This window comes from Suillus subalutaceus, assembly GCF_016647625.1.
Source record: "Suillus subalutaceus strain FC151 chromosome Unknown DFJ58scaffold_316, whole genome shotgun sequence".
Taxonomy (NCBI): domain Eukaryota; kingdom Fungi; phylum Basidiomycota; class Agaricomycetes; order Boletales; family Suillaceae; genus Suillus; species Suillus subalutaceus.
Window position 1 is genome coordinate 1 of NW_024540565.1, and position 23,477 is coordinate 23,477.

At 49.4% G+C, this 23,477-nt stretch overlaps 6 protein-coding genes across 6 annotated transcripts; 5 read left to right on the forward strand and 1 right to left on the reverse strand.

Annotated features, from left to right (window-relative positions):
* Window positions 1–971: 971 nt before the first annotated feature.
* On the reverse strand, window positions 972–2,372 carry DFJ58DRAFT_737017 (uncharacterized protein; the record flags this gene model as incomplete). The annotated part of the gene is made up of 1 exon (XM_041386889.1): window positions 972–2,372. The coding sequence occupies one exon, from the start codon at window positions 2,370–2,372 to the stop codon at window positions 972–974; it is 1,401 nt and encodes a 466-aa protein (XP_041235312.1).
* Window positions 2,373–8,778: 6,406 nt separating this feature from the next.
* Window positions 8,779–11,105, forward strand: DFJ58DRAFT_711251 (uncharacterized protein; the record flags this gene model as incomplete). The annotated part of the gene is made up of 8 exons (XM_041383841.1): window positions 8,779–8,939; window positions 8,996–9,194; window positions 9,253–9,367; window positions 9,426–9,462; window positions 9,518–9,690; window positions 9,869–10,118; window positions 10,254–10,538; window positions 10,662–11,105. The coding sequence occupies exons 1-8, from the start codon at window positions 8,868–8,870 to the stop codon at window positions 11,103–11,105; spliced, it is 1,575 nt and encodes a 524-aa protein (XP_041235313.1). The 5' UTR covers window positions 8,779–8,867.
* Window positions 11,106–14,412: 3,307 nt separating this feature from the next.
* Window positions 14,413–14,754, forward strand: DFJ58DRAFT_824911 (uncharacterized protein; the record flags this gene model as incomplete). Its single annotated transcript, XM_041392162.1, has 1 exon — window positions 14,413–14,754. The coding sequence occupies one exon, from the start codon at window positions 14,413–14,415 to the stop codon at window positions 14,752–14,754; it is 342 nt and encodes a 113-aa protein (XP_041235314.1).
* Window positions 14,755–14,993: 239 nt separating this feature from the next.
* On the forward strand, window positions 14,994–16,380 carry DFJ58DRAFT_824915 (TAFII28-domain-containing protein). The gene is made up of 4 exons (XM_041392163.1): window positions 14,994–15,530; window positions 15,693–15,780; window positions 15,841–15,937; window positions 15,993–16,380. Exons 1-4 carry the CDS (start codon window positions 15,094–15,096, stop codon window positions 16,133–16,135), a joined length of 765 nt encoding a protein of 254 aa, XP_041235315.1. The 5' UTR covers window positions 14,994–15,093; the 3' UTR covers window positions 16,136–16,380.
* A 688-nt stretch (window positions 16,381–17,068) lies between these two features.
* DFJ58DRAFT_908857 (uncharacterized protein) lies at window positions 17,069–20,119 on the forward strand (the record flags this gene model as incomplete). The annotated part of the gene is made up of 11 exons (XM_041395131.1): window positions 17,069–17,387; window positions 17,485–17,602; window positions 17,661–17,697; window positions 17,796–17,964; window positions 18,162–18,352; window positions 18,450–18,611; window positions 18,729–18,846; window positions 18,935–19,095; window positions 19,211–19,603; window positions 19,635–19,674; window positions 19,736–20,119. The coding sequence occupies 11 exons, from the start codon at window positions 17,069–17,071 to the stop codon at window positions 19,948–19,950; spliced, it is 1,923 nt and encodes a 640-aa protein (XP_041235316.1). The 3' UTR covers window positions 19,951–20,119.
* DFJ58DRAFT_824921 (oligomeric Golgi complex subunit 7) lies at window positions 20,085–22,948 on the forward strand. The gene is made up of 2 exons (XM_041392164.1): window positions 20,085–20,217; window positions 20,275–22,948. The coding sequence occupies exon 2, from the start codon at window positions 20,316–20,318 to the stop codon at window positions 22,845–22,847; it is 2,532 nt and encodes an 843-aa protein (XP_041235317.1). The 5' UTR covers window positions 20,085–20,217; window positions 20,275–20,315; the 3' UTR covers window positions 22,848–22,948.
* The last annotated feature ends 529 nt before the right edge of the window (window positions 22,949–23,477 follow it).

Here is a 23,477-nt window from a genome sequence, read left to right on the forward strand (position 1 = left end):
TCTGCTCTACTTGATTGACTTGCCTCAAGGGGGGATGTTCTCCCCCCATGTTGACCCTTGTCCGATAACGACATTTGTTGCTTCGTGGTCCTTCACTTCGGTCATCTTGGTTGTGTGTGCTTCGCAGTTGTGGAGTGTTGTTGTCCCTCCGTTTCCCATTACTCGCACTTCATCCTTGTCGTAGCCATGGACAGCTTTGAAAGCTTGCAGTAATGGTTTGCCCAATAGGAATTTCCAGCTGCCTCCACTTCTGAAGACCTCGAATTCGCCTTGCACTGAGACTCCTCCTAGCACGATTTCACCTCTCCACACTGCTTCTGATGGGATGGTTGTTCTGTTGGCCATCTGAAGTCTCTTGCTTGATGGTCCCCAATTCCCTAATCTGTGTTTGATGCGGTCAAACACTGACGTACACATCGCGCTGACCATCGCGCCCTCATCGAATAGAGCTTTGACTCTGTTGGTCTCGCCGTTGGGTCCTGTAAATGAGATGTACTGTAGGAAGGGTCTGCAGGACTGGTTTCCTGGTGCGTTGCTTTTCACCTCCTCCGTCGAATACAAGTCAATGATTTCACATTGTTCTGGCACTGATACAATGGTAGGCTGCATGCATAACGTGTTTTCGACAGGGCTACTGGGCTGGTCCTCACATGCTGCCTCTGCACATGCGAGGACAGAATGTTCAACTGATTGAGGTAGGGTGTCTAGTTGGGTCGTCTGGCTGTCCTCTAAGCCAACGACCCTTGACCTTTTCCCTGCTCCCATTGCTGTGTATACTCATCCTCGAACGCTAGGGCAATTTGTATGGCTTGTCCTCAATTGAAGTTCCCTAACGAGCGAGCCGTGATGCTGCGCCAGATTTTCTCCTGCAGGGACAGCTGTGATGCCTCTGGGGTTGGGCATTCTGCTGCGATGTGGCCATGCACTCTGCACCAGAAGCATTCCCCCGAGCATATCATAGCGCTGCCTGGTCATAATGGGAATGGAGTTTCTTCTGTGACCCTACTGTCTTGGCTGTTCATGGTGAACCATTGTTTCAACTGTTCATCGTAAGCTGCTCTTCCTGCTGCGTTGTCTTGGTGGTGTGGCATCTCCTCAACACGTTTCCTCAGTGCGTCCCGTTCTTCTGGGGTCAATGGCTGGCATTGACGTGTTTGGCGTGGTGTAGGAGATCCTCTGGGGACATAGCATATACATGGTGCCATTGTATTGGAGGGTGAATGGGTGTTAGTGTTCGTGGTTGCTGTATTGGTTTGGTTGCTTCCTAAGTTGGTTCGTTGTAGCTGCAACCGTAAAACTTCCACGGCATCTGTCTGTAAGTTCTCTAGCCTTGCGATACAGGTGTTCTGTACCTTTTCCAGCTCCTTCTTCTTCCGAGCTGCTTCCGCTTTCTCCCGCAGCTTGTTGGTGTCAATGGCCGTGATCTCATCTATGAACTTCTTCCACTCTGCTAACCCTGGAGTCGTGAGCTCCTTCATTACCGCTGGCAGGTTCTCTCGCACTTGGTAGATGAGACTGGCCGTTGTGGCTGTTCCCGCTTCCTCGACAAGCTGTTGTAGATTGGTGCAGTACTGCAGATGTGACCATGTTGGCACGCCAGCAACAGTGATTTGCTTTCCTAATTCTTCCTCCGTTAGACGCAGCGCTAGGATTTCGCGCTGGTAATCCAGTCCCGTCTTCTCTGCTACTATGATAGCTGGCCATCGTTCCGAGAAGGCCAGTTTCACGTCAGGCCATGTGGCCTTGTGCTTGCTATCAAGCTTCGTCCACCAAGTGTCTGCTACTGATCCTGCCGATAGCAGAGTGCTGAATACCATGACCTTCCCTGCTTCTGTCTTTAGGTCGTTAAGTATGATGTACCTCTCAACCTCCCATAGGAAGTTCTGCTCATTTTCATCGGCTTTGCCATGGAACCAGGCTGGTGTGTTTGAACCGGTCATTTTCTTCTGCACTGGGGCTGGGGTGAAGACGGTGGGTACGGATGGAGCTTTGATTGGTGTTCGTGGATGAGGCTGGGTAAGTAGAAGTGGCGTTGGGATGTATGGCTGTGAGGTTGGAAACGGAGTTGTTATGGCCTCGGTTTGGGAGTCAAATGTGGGGAGTTCAGTGTCGTCTAGGTCAGGTGCTCCTTCTAACGATTCCTGGTCTTCTTCGGCTTTTTCTAGTTGACATTGAACCTTGTAAGATTCATACTCTGAGTCTTCTTGATCAAGATCGTCGTCAAAGAGCTCGTATGTTCTCGTTTCTGGAGTATCTAATGGGGAAGATTCAGCAGATGCTGCTGTAGATGATGAGGCAGATAGATTGTTTAGGCTTTTTCTAGAAATAAACCGTCCATTTGCTGCTTGTGGTAGTTTGGTTTTGGGTGGCATTCTGGTGTCTACTGGGCTTTTGTAGGCTGCTCCCTGAGGCTATGTAGATGAGGTGCATTCTACATGTGTCTGTTGATGTTTCGGGTGCTTCTTGTTGACGTTTTACTGTTGTGACATTTGTTGTGTTTTTGACCAATTGTTATTCATTAAAACACTTCGGTAGAAGCTGTTGTGTCGATCGAGTCCCACTCTCTCACCATGATGGAGTGGTCACTCCAGACAATGTGCTCTAGTGCTGCCGAAGTTCAGTTCCGTCCGGTTTTTTCAAGATAACTGAGGACCGAGAACTGAACCTCGGTCAAGTTCACAAAGGTAGGGTGGACTCTGGGCCAGACCACTTCGAACGGGTTCACAATGGTTGGGTTCGAGTTCAAACCAGTTCGAACCGCCGAACGCAACATGAAATTAGCAAATTTTCCAAGTACGAACAATTGTAGGCTAGACTATTCAACAATAAAAATTTGAGGAGCAACAAGCTCAGCCTGCACCATTGCTGATACATGGCCTTGACGGTATGCACTTTTTAACAGTTGAAGTGCCTCAAATGTCTCTAGAAGCAAGCAGTTGCGATGTGTGGTGCCGGTGATGCCGCCACTTGAGAATGCCTGTTCAGATGCTACCGCAGACCCCTGAATAGCGAGGTAATCTTTTGCGATGCGAGCAACAGTGGGATACTGAACCGAGTGATGCTTTAAAAAATAATTGTCAGCTTCAAGTTACACAGAATATTAAGGATATGAGCTTACACCCCACCATGCGACTACATTCTCAACATCCTCCAGTGCAGCTAAGTAGTCCTCCAATTCCCGACGAGGCCTTTGACGAGCTGCATCATGTGAGACACGAGCTTTGATTGCATCGCGCATCCAGCTCTGGCCGTAGGAACCTTGGCGTGAGAGGGATGGTGTAGCAGAATGTGTCATTGCAGCAGATGAAGGAGGGGCACGATAATACTGTTCAAACTAGATACTAAGTTAGTGCGCAGACAATTTATTGAGATACCCATGGACTTACCACATCTTCAAGCCGTTTCACTCCATCAGCAAAGTCTTGAGACGCCCATTTTGCCTTAGCGTAGGCAACTTTGTAGTTAGGGTCGAGGGCTGCATGATGAAAGTAAGAGTGTCGTCAAAATGAGAATGTGTGAATTAAGAATGGGGCACATACCAAGGCAGATGAAGTAGACATCTGTGTCATTTGTCTTGCGATACCACTTAGCCAGATTGTCCAGGCCGGATGTGACAGATGCTGAAAGTACGTCGAATGTTGAAGTGCCAGCCATGCGTTCCCACGTCTCTTGAAGATATTCGAGGACAGGAATGGTGCACCAGACTGTAGGCTCCCGAGTAGCCGAGAAAGTCTGTTGAGCATTAGCAGGCTCCTGCGCAGTGTAGTGCTAGTTAATACAGAAGGTGAAAAAAAGACAGTTGAAGGAACTGACCTGTAGCACATCTCGAATCCCATGTCTTAGTGCGGTGCGGGATATCTTGATCTGTAAGGCTTGGCCGAAGGTATTGCAGGAGGTGGCGAAAGGATCCTTTGTCGACAAGTTGAAATGCCTGCAATTGCGTGAGTACGTGAAAGAAAGAAAGAAATAGTGAAAGTCACAAACCTCATCCTCGGCAACAATAAGCTCGACAATATAGTCGACAAGGCCTGACTTCGAAAAACTGTGGTGGCTTGGGGACAAGGGCACGATCAAGAGTTCGCTGCCCTCCGTCAGATACCTTGACATTCAAGGGAATAGCGCGCTCATGCATGATGATGCCTTTCTCCTCGCAGCGACTCTTGTAGATCGGAAAGTGGCAGTCTGGATTCCGGGCAATGTGAGTACGACTGAGTAGAAATACTGCCCTTGAAGAAACAATTTTGAAGAGGCAAATTTGCTTCCCTATGAGACAGAAGGCAAGTTAGTAAAAAGATGCTCGAAAATGGGGAAGAGCAAAACACACTTGCAAACGTTACACCACCATCCATCCTCACTTTCACCGGTGTGTGCGTTCTTGTGGCCTTTTTCCTCGGTGAAGATCATCCGCAGATCTGCTGTCCGCTCATCTTTCTTCAAACTTTTGCGAACCTGGAGGTCTGATATGAGTAAAGTAGGAGAGAGCCTGAAAACACACTTACATCTCGGTCGGCATCTCCAAATGCTTTTATTTGCTGGTAAGCTTCTTCAGCTTCCTTGGCCTCTTCGTCGCCTGAATCTGCAACAAATGACTTGTCCTTGTTTGTAGATATGACATCGTCGTCGTCGTCGTCACCAGCTGCCATCATTGTCGCCAATTGTAGAAGAGCTGGTTGCAGAGACAAGCGGGCGCTTGGTGGCAGGGGGCATGGTGGTAGTACCTGAACGTTTGGCAGGAATGGCACTGCTCGCTGCTTCTCGCACCTTTGTGGAAGGCTTGATAGGCCGGCCAGAGCGACGAGAACCAGCAACAACTGTTGCAGGGCATTCGATGAGAGCCTACTGAAAGAGTCCAGGGTACAATGAGAGGGTGCTGGGGGCAAAGCCTTAGATGAGGATTCAGGATGGGGCGAGATGGGCATGTCATCATCAGGATCATGATACCATTCGATTTCGGACAGCATCCTTCAAAACACCATTAGCATTAACTGCAGAGTTCGACATGTTTTGATGAATGAGCTAACCTTGGACGCACCCCACCCTTTTATCCTTTCGCTGATGTTCTGCGTAAGACCAGAATGAGATATGAATATCCACTCTGATCAATTGCATCGGTGATGATAGTGCCGGTGATGATTGCGCCAGTGATGATTGCACCGGTGATGATTTCACCGGTAAACTTACTGATATGTCAACAGTGAGCATCTTTCGACTGAACCTGAGGAGTCGCAGAACAGAAGCAACAAACCTGCAACTCTAATGATGGGTTTGGACCGGTTCAGACTCGTCCGAACGGGTCCGACGTCCATCCGAGACCACCCTGAACGAAGAACCTATGTAAGGTTCGGTCCTGTATCATATGTCGAACTACTGACCAAATGGTGGTTCCGTTCGCAAAAGTTCAGGTTCGAACCTAGGTTCGGGACTGAACTGCGGCAGCACTAATGTGCTCTGAGCAATGATCCTGATGAAGTGATGATGTGTCTACTACAGTCTCGTCTCGAATGGTCTCTGTGTGCTGACTAAGCTGCTCAAACCCTCGCAAACATCAACCTCTGCAACCCCCTGCGCTAGGGGTGCCCTACCCCAACGAATGCCCTGATGTGAGGAGTAAGTGCACCAGTTTCCCATTCCTGCCGGCCGTTTTAGACGTGCAACTGCATTTTTTACATAATTTACCAGTACTTACTCCCACCTTAGGCTTCCCACTGTTCCCACCACATGTTTGGGCGAGACAAACCAAGGCCATCGCAAATTAGAGAAATCGGTGATGTGGCCACCTGGTACGATACCCTATCCCCCGCCCATTCCTCGGGTCTTTCCTGTGCTCTCCCCAGTCCATTCGCACTATGATAGCCCACCACCACCCTACGGCTCGCCCCGCCAATACGATCTACCTCCCGTCGTTCCCTCACAGACCCACCCACTTCCTCGAATCCCTCCTGTGCTCTCCCCTACCTATTCGCGCTATGGTTCTCCGCCACAGTCCATGAACACACCAACACTACTCGCACCACCGCCTCCCCCCATGGATCCTTGGTCTTCTGCGTTCCCGTTACGCCCGCCCTCGCCAGATATGGGTGGCCTCATGCGTCCGTCAAGGGGGAACTTGCTGGAAAATATGGGTGGTGCTTTGGACCGGTTGTACATGGATGAAAACGATGTGGATGAAGAAGAGGTCATACGACCGAGCGCGAAGGCGCTCGGGAAGAGGAGGGCCTTGGAAGAAGTCGACGATGGTGTGTTACGTTCTCATTTGATTGATAACAAAATCGTGGTTTGCTGATGCGTTGTCGATATAGAACAATACGACTCAAGTGATTCGTACTACAAGCCAACGCGTGAATCGGTTGTATTTGACTCAGATGAAGAGGTACACGGTGGGGATCATGCTAATACAATGTGGCCTCGAAGACAGCCTACGCAGTATGTATATGACGTGGCTGCTGAACGCACGGTGCAGTATCTGCGGGAAAGGAGAAGATCTCTTGACATTGCCCTCGGCACAGCGGGTGCTACGTCTAACCTTGCCGTAGTTCCTACCCATCCACCAGTGGCAAAGGAGGTTCGTACCTCGTTTTTGTTTGTGTTTAACGACGGTGCTATTCTTATACTATGCTGTATAGATACCTGCCAGCAAGCCAGATGCTACCATTGCCGTGAACGATCGCGACAAGGCTATTGATGGGGTTATCGACCCATACTGGTCAGGGATAGACCTGGATTTTTCAACCGATACCGTCTTTGCACATAGTAGTAAGGCAAATTTAGAAAAAATGCTGTGGGAGGACGCACTTCTCGATGCGCAAAAGGTACAATGACATCAATCATCTTGGAATCAGTGCTCATTTTGCTGATGCATAGGTCATCATACTCAATCCATCGTCTCATCTTGGTTACCAGTTGAAGCATGCAGCCCTTCATGGCGCACACCGCTATGATGAAGCGATCGAGTCCTTTGAAATCATGCTCTCCAGATTAGACAATAGTCCTGAGATGCAGCTACGAGGCAAGTGCCAAATAACTCATGAGTTAAGGTGCTTGACACTTTATCCAGAGCTGCGCCAGCAGTATCTCAGTCTGTCCGAAGCAGACGATGCTATTCGAAAGGTCATTCACGCTCAACTCGACGATGCCCCACTTCGTCTACTCGACACCAATACTGGGCTCTTGTGTGATCGAGAGGCGCAGATATGCGCCTTCAAACTGAGCACCGAATACAAGGGACTTCTGTCATTCATAATCAAGCATGCAGAGGTCCAAATGGAGCGCATCAAAGAAGTGGTGGCGTTTTACTTCCGTTGTGTCATGTTATCACACATGTGGGTGGGAAAGGAGCCACTGCTGCACGACATCAAGGACAAGGTCGTGTACGAGTTGAACCCTGTCGGTGGTGTCGTGAAGTTACAGTCGTTCTGCAAAACTGCACGCGATATGGACCATCGATGGGCGTGGATTGATACCTGTTGCATCGACCAGAATAATAATGTCGAGCTCCAAAAATCACTCAATTCCATGTTTGACTGGTATCGTCACTCGGCACTCACGATCGTCTACCTCGCAGATGTTCCGACTTTGTCCAAGTCTGGTGCACTGACAAGGAGCGCTTGGAATACGCGTGGGTGGACTCTCCCGGAGTTCCTTGCTCCCAAAATCGTTCTCTTCTACCAAAGAGATTGGACGCTATATCTTAACGACCGCTCTGGTAATCACAAGGAGTCTTTTATAATCATGGGGGAGTTGGAGAATGCGACAGGCATAGATGCACACGCCCTCGTCACCTTCCGTCCGGGGATGGCAGGCGCTCGAGAGAAACTGCGATGGGCGTCGACGCGTGTCACAACTGTGCAGGAAGATGTTGCATACTCGCTGTTTGGTATCTTCGGCATCCACCTACCTGTTATTTATGGCGAGAAGAAGCAAAATGCACTCGGACGGCTCCTGCAGGAGATTGTGACTCAGTCGGGCGACATCACTGCGCTAGACTGGGTCGGAAAATCTTCCGAGTTTAATAGTTGCCTGCCAGCCGACATTACTTCATATAAAACCCCGCCATGTGTGCTGCCATCTCTGTCCGAAGACGACATCCAAACATCGGTCTCATTGCTGCAAAATACTGTGGATATTGATGTGGCTTTGAAACTTTATAACTTACTTGACAATCTGGGCGCTCCTCATTTCACGAACCGCAGACTGCGTCTGCCTTGTATCGCATTTCCTGTCACAGAAGTCAGACGAAGCCATGCTCAAGACCGGGAGGCATGTTTCGCGTATCAAGTCAAGGCCAACGGACTTCGCGACCTACTAATCACCACGGAAGACAAGCTGACACAATTTTCGCGGGCAAAGTCTACTCTGCAGACATTCTTACTCGTCCGTCCGTGGGACCCTTATCTCCTGGAGCTTCCTGACTTTGCAGACAATTGGTCTGTGAGGGGGTCCATGTTTTATGATACTTTTAGCATGTTTTCTGGTGAATCAGGGCCAATCGATTCGCAGTCGCACTCACGGGCGTTACGATTGATTGTTCGCCTCGGACAGCGTTTTCGCGCGTTTTTGCTAGCGCGGCAGCGCGGTGGAGAATACAAGAGAATTGCGTCAGATCGAGATATCATTGCACGAGTCAAAGAAGTGGCGGGTTCTGTTCACAAAATGCATGTCAGGACACTGGAAATATCGTAATTGCATGCATTTTTACTTCCTGTGACGAGCACAGCTCTTATGGAAATACCCCTTAATATTGTAGATAGTTGGCTGTGTTACACACTAGTACGCGGATGGATGCTCTTTCTTTTTCCCATCAATCATGAAGGAGCTCTTTAAGCGCAACAAAGCAGAGCAACAAAAAGTCATCTTGCACAGGGACGTTGATGTTGTCATCGACCAGCGTCGTCGATGTAAGTCTTAATCTCACCAGGTCACTTACTTCTAGCAAGAACTTGGTGGCTACTATGTTGTACCTTGGATTAAGTACTATCACTAACCCGTAACTCTATAGGATGCACTACTTGCGCACCTTAAGCGGCCTTCAGGAGAGAACCACCGTCACGATGACTGGGCGGTGCTACCTGACTCTCTTGGGGACAAAGTCAAGGATCGTGAAAAGGAAAAGGAGCGAGGAGTTGACAAAGAGGCTCGACAGCGCCTTTGGCGCGAGAAAGATAATTCCTCAGAGCTTATCGTGACGCGCATGATTGGTGCGTCAATCCAGGCGATACTGTGCCGTTGATGGTAAGGGAACTAATGTCGGTGCAGTATACCTTACAGCAACCTCGTCGGAGGATCGGAGGCTCGTGCTTGAGGTCTGCCGCAAGCTTGCGTCTGAAACGAATGCCAAGGAGGCTGTGAGAGCCCTTAGGAAAGAATTGAAGTGCGTTTCATAGCCGTGTTCCACTTTGTATGTTGTTGACAAGGCACTTGGGATAAAGATATGCAGAGCCTAAATCTCAATTATCTGCTGCTAGGGTAAGCACTCCCCACCTTGACAAACTCCATCCAATATGCATTACCATCTACACAGTTATTGGAAATAATGCTCCGCAACGCGTCCGATACTTTCCTTACTCAGATCAGTTCCCGTAAATTTATTGACACCCTCGAGGACGTGCTAACAAGCACGAGAACATGCCCTGTTGTTAGAAACCGACTAATGAAGGTGCTCGCAGTCGCCGCCTTCACCACCAGTTCACGTACGTGGTAATCTAAATTTATTCTTTACTGTATATCCCCCTTGCTGTATATCTTTGTTGCCTTATCTGCTGTTTACTTTATATACATTTTGGAAAGCCGTCTTTATCAGTCTCGAGCCATGTCCTTGTTCCACTGAACCTCCATTCTTCACAGGTCCCCTGCCTTCTTCACCCAATGGTAGTGGCAGTGACGGATTTCGTGACCTATGGATACGCTTGAAACATGCCGACAAGCCTCATGTGGGGATTTCCTTCGACACTGATGATGCTACGTTCAGCCTCCCCATAGTTCCCCACCAGCGTTGTTTTATTCCTCCCGAGGACATGAAGCTCTTGTTCCAGCAATGCAAGATCGCAATGGGAAATGCGACTGTCCTTAGCGAAATGCTTGCACGTGCAAAACCGGAACAGATAGAAGGGAGCCCAATACTCGTGCGTGTTATTTCTCAGTTGACCTCTGCTCTCATTTTGTCAGTCTGCCACATCCCATTGCATGGAATTACTATTCCCCTTCCTTATCAGCTCTTCGTCTTCTCTTTTGTTGCTACTTGTCTGACCGATAAACAGGATTTTCTGTCAAAATGCGATGCGTCACAGGAACTGATTGCCACCCAAATTCCATGGGCGTCTGAAGGCGCTGAACGGTCGCGTAATGACAGAAAAAGGAATGCAGAGGGAAATAGACATACGGAACAACAAACTATGGAGGAGGAACTTCTTGACGCGTTGGTTGATGCGAATGAAGCGCTGCTGGGGGCATTGAATATGTATGACAATGTTATGCGGGTGGCGGAGGAGCAGGTGACTGTTGATATTGTCCAAGTCAGCAACGATGTGGAGATGGACCGAAGAGTGAGTGTTTTTTCTTCTTTGCGCCAGGGTCATTCTGTTTTCCTTGTATTCTCTGTCATTTCCCCACTTTGTTTTTGAGTTTTCTCCTCTGTACCTCCTGACTGGGACTGATATTTAGTATAGCACAATAAAAATGAGTACCTCGAAGAATCTCACCATGATTATGGAGGCGGCTACTCACGCAGGCCATCACCATCACCACCTACCTCTCCTCGCCAAACCGATCTCCCTTTGGTTATTCCATCACAAACCCATCCCCTTCCTCGGATCCCATTGGCACTCTCTCCTACCCATTCGCACTACGATTCTCCACCACAGTTCTTGAGCACATCAATAATGCCAGCGCGGCCGCCTCCGCCCATGGGACCTCGTTCGTCTACATCCCCGTCGCGCCTGCCTGCGTCAGATAGGGGTGGTATCGCACGTCCATGCGGGAACTTGTTGGAACTAATAGACTGCTTGCACACTGATTCAGAAGAGGAATTTCCAATACGGCCGAGTGTGAAGGCACTCAGGCAAAGGAGGGTCGTGAAGGAAGTCGATGACGGTGCGTTATGTTCTTGTTAGGGAAAATCTGTCGTTCAGCTTGCCATAGTTCCCACGCGTTCGTCTTATCTTGGATACCAGTTGAACCATGCAGCACTTCATGGCGCACGCCGCTATGACGAAGCGATTGAGGCCTTTGTATTCATGCTGTCCAAGTTAGACAATGCTCCTGACATGCAGACACAAAGTACGTACCCAAATGCATCCCCAAATAACCACATCCTTAAGCGTGCTTGACCTTTTCTCCAGAGCTGCGCCAGCAATACGCCAATCCATCCGAAGCAGAAGGAGCCATTCAAGAGGCCATTCACGCTCAATTCGACGACGCCCCACTTCGTCTACTCGACACCACTACTGGCCTCTTGTGTGATCGAGAGGCGCAGATATGCACCTTCAAACTGAGCTCCGAATACAAAGGACTTCTGTCATCGATAATCAATCATGCAGAGATCCAAATGGAGCACATCAATAGAGTGGTGGTGTCCTACTTCCGTTGTGCCATGTTATCACATAGATGGGAAGGGAGGGAGCCACTGCTGCACGACATCAAGGACAAGGTCGTGTACAAGTTGAACCCTATCGATGGTATCGTGAAGTTGCAGTCGTTCTGCAAAACTGCACGCGACATGGACTATCGATGGGCGTGGGTTGATACCTGCTGCATCGACCAGAATAACAATGTCGAGCTCCAAAAATCACTCAATTCCATGTTTGACTGGTATCGTCACTCGGCACTCACGATAGTCTACCTTTCGGATGTTCCACCTTTGTCCAGGTCTGGCGCACTGGCGAAGAGCGCTTGGAACACACGTGGATGGACTATGCCGGAATTTCTCGCTCCCAAAACCGTTCTCTTCTACCAAAAAGATTGGACGCTATATCTTGGTGACTGCTCTCCGAGCCACAAGGAGTCTGTCACAATTATGCAGGAGTTGAAGGATGCGACGGGCATAGATACACTGGCCCTCATCGACTTCCGTCCGGGGATGGCAGGCGCTCGAGAGAAACTCCGATGGGCGTCCGCGCGTGTCACAACAGAGCAGGAAGATATTGCATATTCGCTGTTTGGCATTTTCGGTGTCCACCTACCTATCATTTATGGTGAGAAGAAGCAAAACGCGCTTGGGCGGCTCCTGCAGGAGATCGTGGCTAAGTCGGGCGACATTACTGCGCTAGACTGGGTCGGGAAACCATCCGAGTTTAATAGTTGCCTACCAGCCGACATTACTTCATACAAAGCTCTGCCATGCGTGCTGCCATCTCTGGGTGAAGACGACATCCAGAAATCGGTCTTATGGTTGCAAAATGCCGTGGATATTGATGTGGCTTTTAAACTTTATAACTTACTTGACAAGCTGGGTGCTCCTCTTTTCACAAACGGCAGACTGCGTCTGCCTTGTATCGTGTTCCCTGTCGCAGAAATCAGACGGAGCCGTACTCACGACCAGGAGGCATACTTCGCGTATGAAGTCAAGGCAAACGGACTTCGTGACTTGCTGATCACCACGGGAGACAAGCTGACTCGATTTTCGCGGACAAAGTCTACTCTCCAGACATTCCTGCTTGTCCGCCCTTGGCATCCCTATCTCCTCGAGCTACCTGACTTAGCAGACAATCCGCACTGGAGTATGAGCAGTTTGTCTGTGCGCGAATCTGTGTCCCGCGATTCTCGCAGCGTGATTTCGGATGAAATGGGGACGATTGGTTTACAGTCGCGGGCGTTGCGATTGATCGTTCACCTTGGACAGCCTTTTCACACGTTTTTGCTAGCACGGCAGCGCGATGGAGAATACAAGAGAATTGCGTCAGATCGTGTTATCATTGCACAAGTCAAAGACGTGGCGGGTTCTGTTCACAAAATGATGGATGTCAGGACACTGGAGATATCATAGCTTGATCGTAGATGTGTGCAATCTTTTGGAAGGACAGATCTTAACATTTATACCTTGATATTATACCTACAGTCATACACAAATACCCGAAGCCAGACTAGTAACCAGTCTGCCTATGCGCGTTTTTTGAAATGTTGAGGCTTTCTGCCCTACGCCACTCGAACATCCGTTGTAGTACACGCTAGGCTGGTCACGAGCCCAACTCATAGCATTGTATATAGGCTTACAACAGGAGAGCGTGGCCGTCATCTGAAACACCTCAAGTTACGCGTCCAGCGTCAGCCGTGCTCGACACGGAACCACTTTGGATTTCTTCTCCTGACCATGTCGCATTTTATTGGGCATAATCAGTATTCCTAGCAGAATGAAGATCGCTTTGGATGGTGTGGAAAATGTGTAATCTGAGAAAGGCCACGTCCGGAGCATTCCAATGTTATACCTCAACCTTTTGTCAAGTCCGTGCAATCCCGTATTGTCGATATCGAACACTTGGTTTACGACGCGGCTGATTTGGACTGCAGGAGAGATTTTGGTCGGGGTGGTATGTGCTTGGTGAGTGGATGTCTCGGGGAGTCCAGACACAGGCCGGTGTTGCGAACTGCGCACCGTGTAGATTAATATCTGGAAAGGTCTTAGGTCATGATATAGAAAGAATGACTGTCTTCCTTCTGCTATGGTCTGACTAGGGAGATTAGTGATAGGTGTACAGGCATGTATGGCGAGTTTCTAGTACACCGTGAGCGAGGAGTTGGATGCTGTTGCCAGTGCTATTTTTAACAAGGCACTCGAGAACGATGAGCTAGTTGGTGAGAATCAGGTAACTGCCAAGAATTTTGTACACGCGGTTGAGCGTGGTGGTGTGGGGAAAACACTCATAGGACAAGCTCCATCGATCTCCACGATGGGCACAGCTTGGGAGCCAAACGTAAAAAGTGACCACGTCAACTTACATAACATCTTACATAATTGGTTAACGGACGTCTGACTCTGACATCAACGCTCACCGTAACGAGACCGTACACATTTCCTACCAAAATGCATACTTCTGCTTTGATTTTGATTCGCCGAAAATCGAAAATTAGAAAACAGCACTGGTTAAGTTAAATGCAAGACGGACCGATCTGACGCCTGATGAATGCCAGGGGCCATCGCCTCAACAGGGACACAACCTTGCTGCGAAATCATGTTGAGTACTTTTGGTCCTGAGTCGACAGCCGATTGGAAACACGAATGTTCATTAGTTCCACACCAAATTGATTGCTAATAGACCTTATAGCTGGCAAGAACTGCTGGCATTTCAGATATGCATCTGTTTAAATGCACAACCACGTATGCAAGAAGACTTTCAAAGAACAGTGTTCAGCACATAAAAGCCAGCCATCTTCTTACTATTTCCTTCAGGACCATCTGATCCAAAATCACACGAGTCATAAACAATGCGTTTCGTCCTCGCCGTCATTGCTGCTTTAGCATCATCAATCTTTGCCATGCCCGCTGACGTGACTGGCACCGCTAAATGTCCTACTGTTTGTTACAGTGACGCAGATTGCAAGGACTGCTATTCGTTGCCATGCATGAGTACAGTATTTTTCCTGGGTTCGAACTTGGATGACATGCTAGTGATTCACCTACATAGGACTTCCTTGCGGGCTGCATGTGAGACGTGTTTCTGCTTTCACATCGGTGCAGTAAGGCCATTGGCACTGATGCGTGTGTTACTGGTAATTTGCAGATCTGATCAACGCGGCGTCAGGAAAACATTGGTGGATTTGGTGTAATTTTCGTTCGATTGGGAAACGTTAGATATGACGTGTAAAGGACACAAATTGAGGAGCGTGCTGATCAGTCCACAGCGTAGTGTCAGTGACTGTTGCTCCTGCTGAATCACCGTAGACGAGCTTGTAGATCGTACAGTACACAATGGAAAAACACACCTAGGTCCCATATAGTACGGCTTAAACCTCGCTCTTCATGATGAGCCATGGATGTGTCATTTAATTGATACCTGTCTGTCGTTGTTTTGGATTGTTTGGGTTGTACCTTATTCTCCCGATTACATACCAAGTACTAGTAGTAAGTACTACTAGAGACATTGATATCAACCTTGCAGATCAACGATGACTACACCGTACACGCCAACGTCATTCATCCAGATGACTCCTAGTACCCCAGTTACGCCAAGTCCGGCGCCAGCGCCAACGCGTGGTCGTGGAACAGGTGCAAAACGCGGTCGCAAGCCTCGCGGTGCATTTCCCAATGTGTCTACTGATACTCGCCCCTCACCACAATCCGGGTCTAGCACATCTTCGCCTGCAACACGATTTACCCCGGCCCAGTGGGCGATTCCTGGAGTCCCTGCAGGTGCCACTGCCACCGCCTCGACCTCTACTGTGATAATCCCTGCTGCCCAAAGCACCGCTGCAAATGCTGGTGACGTATCGATGGACAGTGGGGATGATGAACCTGTAACAACGCAGCCTCTACCCGTTACTGCTGCTGCTTCTTCAACGGATGCGATAATTCCACAGCCTAGGACCGCCGCGAAACCTAGCAGGTGCCCCGGACGAGGACGTAGAGGGTGAAGACGAGCTTTTACCTGCAATGGCGGACGACGACTACTCTGCGCAGTTGTCATGGCAGAGCGAGAGCAAAGATAACCTAAAGTAGCTTGTGGTATTTTGTTTGATACTACACTCTGCTTACGAAATCGGTCTAGGGTGCTTATGGACAATTTCAGTCCAGGACAATATGAGCGCTTTGAAGCGTATCGACGCCATGCACTACCGAAGCAGGCTATACGGAAGGTGCGAGCTCGTCATAATGATAACAAGATGTTGCAGCCTCACTTGCAACGCTATGAATAGGTTATACAACAAACGACAGGACAGCAAGTCTCTCAGCCCGTTGCGCAAATAGTAGCAGGTGTTGCGAAAGTGTTTGTTGGTGAGATCGTGGAAAAAGGTACGCCTTTTGATTTGCGCACCCTATCATACGTTCTCACTTATTTTATATTTAGCTCGTCAAGTTCAATCACGGCGCAATGATTCTGGTCCACTTACACCAGATCACCTTCGTGAAGCGTATCGAATGTATCAGGCAGAGACTGGGCGTGTGGGCAGTGCGCGGCCAATACGAGGGAAGCGTCTGTTTGTCAGGTAGTGAGTCAATCTCAGACTTGGCAATGTCATTATGTCGCAACCTAGACGTAAATTACTACCGGAAGGCACTTGTTAGTATCCGACTGTTATATATGTCGGTGGATATGATATCTGAGATCTGATGGGCTGTACAAAGTTACAAGTGCCATCATAAATTATGAGATGGTGGCTTGGCTATATAGTCATTATTACTTGCATTACGCAAGTGCAATCACTGAAGCTTGAAGTACTGATAGATCGACTGGCTGTGTATACTATGAATGTTGCCAAGACCATGAAACCAGTCAAGACTATGAGAACAGCCAAGAATGCATTGACCGACGCTGCCGGGAATTGAACGCGCGCGGCAGTCGCGATGAAGGATATGACTTGTCACGTGATGCGGCAGTAGCTGTGGTACACAGCCCCATGTGTAAGTGACTGAAGCTCAGGCCTGTAGCCTTCATCAATCTACTCCCAGCTCTTTTCTTTCTTTCCTACCAATGAAGAAAACTTTTCGGGCGCGACAAAGTGAAACAGCAAAAGGTGATCTCCCACAGAGATGTTGATGTTGTCATCGACGATGTAAGTCTTGATCTTCAACTCACTTGTGGCAACAATCATCTATGTCATAACTTGGATCATCACTAACCCGAATTTTGATGCATACGTTTAGGATACACCAATTGTACGCCCCAAACGACCTTCAGAGGACCACCGTGACTGGGAGGTGCTACCTGAGCCCCCTGTCCCTTCTAGTCCGTATCCTCAGTTTGCAGTGCCTCCGATATCACCGAGCCGCTCGTCTTCCCTAGCTTCGATTCCACCTGTAATATTACCCGCGCGTTCTAGCAGTCCTTACAGCGCTACAAGTCATACCACCACTATACCTACGCCCACGCCTACGCCCGCGCCCACGCCCATTCCCCAGACTAACCCAAACCCAACCCATACCATGCGGAGAGACGGACGTAGGATCCAGAAACCACAGCCTGTGCCCGCTGCACCTGGTATATTGAAGTCACTCGATCCACATCTGGACCATGCCCTGCAACACTCACACCCGCACCATGTCCACGAAGCATCAGATGATTCTTTTCCAGTTGAACACAGGGACAGGGTAGAGAAGAAGGAGAGGAAGAGTTTCTGGGATGGGATTATCAGGGACAGGGACAGGGACAAAGACAAGGAACGCGGACGTGATAAAGAGCGTGAAAGTCGTGAGAAGGAAAAGGAAAGAGAAAAGGACAAAGATGGACGAGATCGCATTTGGCGTGAGGAAGATAATCCCTCGGAGCTTGACGCGTATGATCGGTGCGTCACTTCACCCGATACCGTGTCTTTGATGTGCGGGAACTTATACCGGCATAGGGTACCTTACAGCGACCTCATCGGAGGACTGGACGCTCGTACTCGAGGTCTGCGAGCGCGCATCGGCTACTGAAGCGAATGCTAAGGAGGCTATGAAAGCCCTTCGGAGGGAATTCAAGTGCGTTTCATGGCCTCGCCTCGCTTTCTATACCATTGACAGGGTGTCTGGGATACAGATATGCAGATCCTAAATCTCAATTATCTGCTGCTAGGGTAAGCACTACCCGACTCGTTGCTTCGTCCTTGATGTCTCACCTTGGAATACACATGCTCGTCCGTTTTCCATCCAATTTGCATTACGGTTTGCACAGTTATGGGCAATAATGCTCCGAAACGCGTCCGATATCTTTTTAACTCAAATTAGCTCCCGTAAATTCATTGACACCCTGGAGGACGTGTTAACAAGCTCAAGAACAAGTCCTGTCGTCAGAGAACGACTAATGGAGGTGCTCGCAGCCGCCGCCTTCATCACTAGTTCACGTACGTGTTCATTGATTTGCTAAAATTATTATCAATTATCCTCCTTCACTGAGCATCTTTCGCAACAACATTTCCTCATCTGCCGTTAACTTCATAGTCCCCTTTTAAACCCGTCTCCGAATCGGTTCTGAGCCCTCTTCCGAACCTGCGTTCTTTTCGCGATACTAATCCGACCTCTTGCCGACCCTTGTTCACAGGTCCCAACCTCTCGCCCAAATCCGAACCATCGCCTTTCTCGCTTAAAGATCGTGACCGTGATAGGGATGGTTTCCGTGCCCTATGGATGCGATTGAAACCCATTGATAAGCCCGATGTGGGGGTTCCATTCGATACTGAGGATGCTATGTTTAGCCCCCCAATAGTCCCTACGCGTCCAGCAATAGAAGAGGTCAGCTTTTTTTGGTTCATAGTTTATGACAATGCCCTGATCAATTCTCCTGCTCTATTTTTGCTCGCTTGTCTCGGTGATATCTTGTCGCCATTAGCGGCCGTCGAAGAAGAGTCTCCACCAGCGCGGTGTCATTCCTCCCGAAGAGGACATGAAGCGCTTATTCCAGGAATGCAAGATCGCGAAAGGAAATGCGACTTTCCTTAGCGAGATGCTTGCATACGCGAAACCGGAACAGATAGAAGGGAGTCTGGTACCAGTGCGTGTGATTTCTCAGTTAACCCCTGATCCCTGTTTTGTCAGTTTGTCACATCACCTTTGCGTGGCACATTATGACTCTCCTTATCCTGTTGATATCAATCTGACCGTTCCATAGGAATTTTTGGCGAAGTGTCGCGGGTCGCAAGAACTCATATATACCCAAATTCCATGGGCATCTGCAGGCGCTGAACGGTCGCGCAATGAGCGAGAAAAGAATGCAGAAGGAAATGGACGTACGAAAACCCAACCTGATATTCCAATTCAGTTCTCCGCCGAGTCGAGATTACCACGGCATGGATGCTAAACTTTATATTAATGCAGAAGGAGAAGAACAGACTTTGGAGGAGGAGCTTCTTGGTGCGTTGCTTGACGCGAATGAGGCGTTGATCGGGGCGTTGAGAATGTATGATGATATTGTGCGGGTTGTGGAGGAACAGGTGGCTGTAGAGATCAGTAGGAGGGATGTGAAGATGGACCGAAGAGTGAGTGTTTTTTTCTCATTTTGTCTTCACTAGTCATTCTGTCTTCTATATACTGTCAATTTGTTATTCTGTTTTCTGCCCTGTATCCCCTGACCAAGACTGACATTTGGTATAGCACATGGAAAATGAGTACCTCGGAGACTCTTATCCTGATTATGGAGGCGGCTCCTCACGCACACCATCCCCAATGCCATCACCACCTGCTTCACCCCGCCAACACGACCTACCTCCCATTGTTCCCTCACAAAACCATCCACTTCCTCGGGTCCCTCCTGCGCTTTCCCCTGGCCATCCGTACTATGGTTCTCCACCACAGAACATGAGCACACCAACACTACTCGCACCGCCGCCTCCCCCCATGGGTCCTCGTTCTCCTGCATTCCCATCACGCCCACCCTCACCGGATAGGGGTGGCCTCGTGCGTCCGTCAAGGGGGAACTCGCTGGAAAATACGGGTGGAGCTTTGGACCGGTTGCACATGGACGAAAACGATGTGGAGGAAGAAGAGGTCAGGATCTCCCGTACGGCCGAGCGACAAGGCGCTTGGGAAAAGGAGGGTCGTGGAAGAAGTCGATGATGGTGCGTTACGTTCTCATTCGATTGATAACAAAATTGTGGTTTGCTGATGCGTTGTCGATAGAACAACACGACTCGAGTGATTCGTACTACAAGCCAAGGCGTGAATCGGTTGTATTTGACTCGGATGAGGAGGTACGCGGCGGGGATCATGCTAATGCAATGTGGACCCGAAGACAGCCTACGCAATATGTATATGACGCGGCTGCTGAGCGCACGGCGGAGCATCTGCGGGAGGGTAGGGCGAATGTTCAAGTTGCTGCAAATGGGGTTCATTAGGGTCTTCTGATAATTGTGGTCCGTTTAATCGGTCTCGAGCTTCAATTGAAGTGTAGTTAAAGGAGCTGTCCATTTTATTCCGTTCTTCATCATATCATGTTCAACCAATTTGTACGTTAGCTTCTGTAGTAGTCAATCATCCAACCCGCTATTTATGTTTTTTGAACTACTTGGACGTTACTCAACTCAGATATTGCATTATCAACCTGCAGTGTTCGTGCCAGTGCCACATGCTCTGAATCATACTGGAACTTTGAAAGCTTGAAAGTGGGCTCCGGCGCTTCAATCCACAGACATCTAGCTGACAACTTCCATGAGCTTTAGATCTCCATTGCAAACAACAATAGGCACAAATTCCAGCGTGTATGACCTCCACATCAGCGTCCGCACTTGTTCAAGAACTAGACGACGCACCCGACGTACTCACATGGCTCAACGACACACTTACACCGCAAGACAATCATGTTCCGCTCGCTTCTCTTGACTCGCTGCTGGCGGACCTGCTGACCGCCACAGACCTTTCAGCAGTAACAACATCAGCTGTACTCGAACGCACAATCGACGAGGTGTCACGCAGCGCTCCCCGTCTCACGTATGACCTGCATTTCATGCGTGATGGTGCCCTCTCCCTACACTCTGCTCTCACCACCGTCACTGCCCGTATCCCAGCTGGAACGAGCACGTCTGCTGCTCTCGACAGGTTGCAGACTCTTGACACTGCAAAACGACGGATGGAGGCTGTGAGGGATGTGCTACGTGAGGCAGAGTCATGGTCCAGCTTAGAGGCAGAGGTCACTGCATTGCTAGCTGAGCGTGCATATGACAAGGCTGCTGAGAGATTGAGCGAGGCTAGCAGAAGTATGCCTGTGTTTGCGGGAACTCCGGAGTATGAGCCTCGTCGTGCGCTGATGGTATCCCTCCAAAACCAACTCGAGGCTGCCCTCAGTTCTGCATTGGTTGGCGCAATCAACTCGGGCGATACGGCGCTTTGCAGGAACTTTTACGGGATATTTGCTAATATACAGAGGGAGAGTGAGTTCAGGAACTATTACTTTGGCTCTCGGAAAGCGAGCCTGGTTGCTTTGTGGCAGAGCGAGGTGCTGGAAGACACGGAAGTGTCAGTGCCTGCGGTGCCGAGACAGACGTTCAGCGCCTTCTGGGCAACTTTTTGTGCCGGTTTCTTGGCTGTCCTCAACGCGGAGCGCACGTCTATTCCTGCCATCTTTCCTGATCCTCAAATCACGCTCTCAACGTTTATCACTTCCACTCTGTCCACCCTACAGCCTTCGTGTCCGCAGCGCCTTGCAACCCTATTCAACACCACAGGTTCATCTGCTCTTAAGGATATCATAGCCATATACAAAACGACAGAGGAGTTTGCGGCGAGCACAGATAAAATCATGGAGAAAATACAGTTCTCTGTTATCCCTACGGACAGTACTTTGGATGGCCCTTTGCCTCTGAAAAATACCCGCCGCCGCTCCGTGCGTATGTCCATGTCCTGGCGGTCGAATTCAGCCACGAATTTTTCACGGGCGCAGCAGTCCACACTCAATGATGTACTTGATTGGGACCAATCACTCTTTCAGGCGTTTCTAGACTTCCAAGTCGAGTATGGGACACTGGAGCGGCGCCTCCTCTCCGATGAGCTATCTTTTGCCTCCACACTCACCCCTAACAAAAACCCAAGCACTGACCGGGCTCGCCTTCTTCGTGAGCGCGCGGTCGATGTGTTTAGCGCTGCAGAAGAAAGCCTCGTACGCTGCATGTCCTTCACGTATGGATATGCTGCTCCAGGACTCATGTCCGCGTTGGACTCATCTCTCTCTTCATTTGTCGACTCCTGGACCCAATCACTGACAGCGAATCTTTCTGCCCCTTCGGGTGCTCCAGCGGAATCTGAAGATGGCCTCGCAGATCTGGATTACTCTCCGCAGGACTGGAGCAACATCCAACTCGTCTTACACCTTCTCGCGTCTACACGCGCGGTGCTTGATCGACTCAGCACTTTTGAGGGTAAGCTGCGAGCTGCACTCGTGCAAATCGCCACGGCATTCCGACTCGCGCAGCATGAAGGTGGGGTGTATACACCTGGCGCAACCAAGGGTGCTGGTTCGCTCCTGGCGCAGTCCTCCCTGAACAGCGCAGCTTTGCATAGTCTCTTATCATCCGCAGAATCCCATCCCCCTGTCCCACTACTCACTACAACGCGCGCATCCATTGCGTCCCTGGCTAGAGCCCTTCAGTCCTCCCTCCAGCATACCCTTCTTGCCCCCTTACATGCACATCTCTCATCCTATGCATCCCTTGCCCTCTGGGCGCTACCGGGTGATCCCAAGTCCATGCGCACGGCCGGCGACCTTCACGTGCCTGTGTTTTCGCTTTCCCCCAGCGATATCGTCCAACACGTTGCGGAAGGGCTGTTGAATCTCCCGCGGCTATTTGAGGTATATGCAGACGATGATGCACTAGGCTTCTCACTTAACACACTCCCAAATGTTGATGAAGCATATCTGAGTGGTCTGAGTGAACAGTCCCCTGAGCTGGGGCACAACCGACGAACTTCACTCGTCTTGCCTCCCAAGCCGGTGGTGCTGAGCCCGGAGGCAGTTGCAGCAGCCTGGCTGTCCTCCCTCGGACATTCTACCCTGTCCCATCTTACCAGTAACGTTCTGCCAAAGATCCGTACACTTTCTGTCGCAGGAGCCGCACAGCTCTCATCGGATCTTGGTTATTTGTCGAATATCGTGAGGGCACTCAATGTCGAGTATGAGGAATTGGATAGGTGGAAAGAGTATGTGGGGATGAACGACGAGGAAGGAAGTCGAGTGGTTGGGGAGAAATTACCTGGAGATCAGGTGTTAGTGCTACTGGCGAAGATGAGAGGGTGGACGTGATGATAAGTAATTGCTGATGTCTTTTTGCTTTTGTCTTAGCCAGATGTATACTTAGGTTCAACCTAGGAGGAGGACAAAATTCAGGTGAACTTGTGTTCAAATTATGAGACGAAAGTGTCAGTATTAAACTATGTCGTGGACATTTCTGCATACATTCAGAAGAGCATGATATCACGGGTCACTGCATATTCTGCCTTGGTTCGAGTTTGTAGTACCAGTTCTCGAGTATGACATTTCTGTAGCTGAAATTGTGGTGGTAGACACAATCTTTTCTGTATCGTAACGGCACCGGTGCCAGCCCCCGACCCCCTTGGCATGTTTTGTCGAATTAAACGCAAACTAGTCTTTTTATTTCATTTTGCATCGGCGATCAACATAAAGGTGTACGGTTCGGTCAAAAATTAAATGAAATTAATTCAACAAAACTCACCGCTCTACATCATAGGGATGTAATACCGCTAAAGGCTCGAAGAAGAGGGTGAGAAGCAGATGCACTTCTCTGGGACTCATTATTGTAGCACATTGATCAACATATTATGAACGCTGCCGGTCAATGCAGACTATAAGGAATTCTGTGCGATAATACCTGCTCGTTTCCTCATATATTATGGCCGCGCTTGATGACCTAGA

Coding starts and splice junctions, on each gene's coding strand:
- DFJ58DRAFT_824921 (XM_041392164.1), top strand. CDS start 20,316: ATGACCTCCACATCAGCGTCCGCACTTGTTCAAGAACTAGACGACGCA.
- DFJ58DRAFT_824915 (XM_041392163.1), top strand. CDS start 15,094: ATGACTACACCGTACACGCCAACGTCATTCATCCAGATGACTCCTAGT. Junction 15,531..15,692: donor ACCGCCGCGAAACCTAGCAG/GTGCCCCGGACG, acceptor AAATCGGTCTAG/GGTGCTTATGGACAATTTCA. Junction 15,781..15,840: donor CGAAGCAGGCTATACGGAAG/GTGCGAGCTCGT, acceptor CGCTATGAATAG/GTTATACAACAAACGACAGG.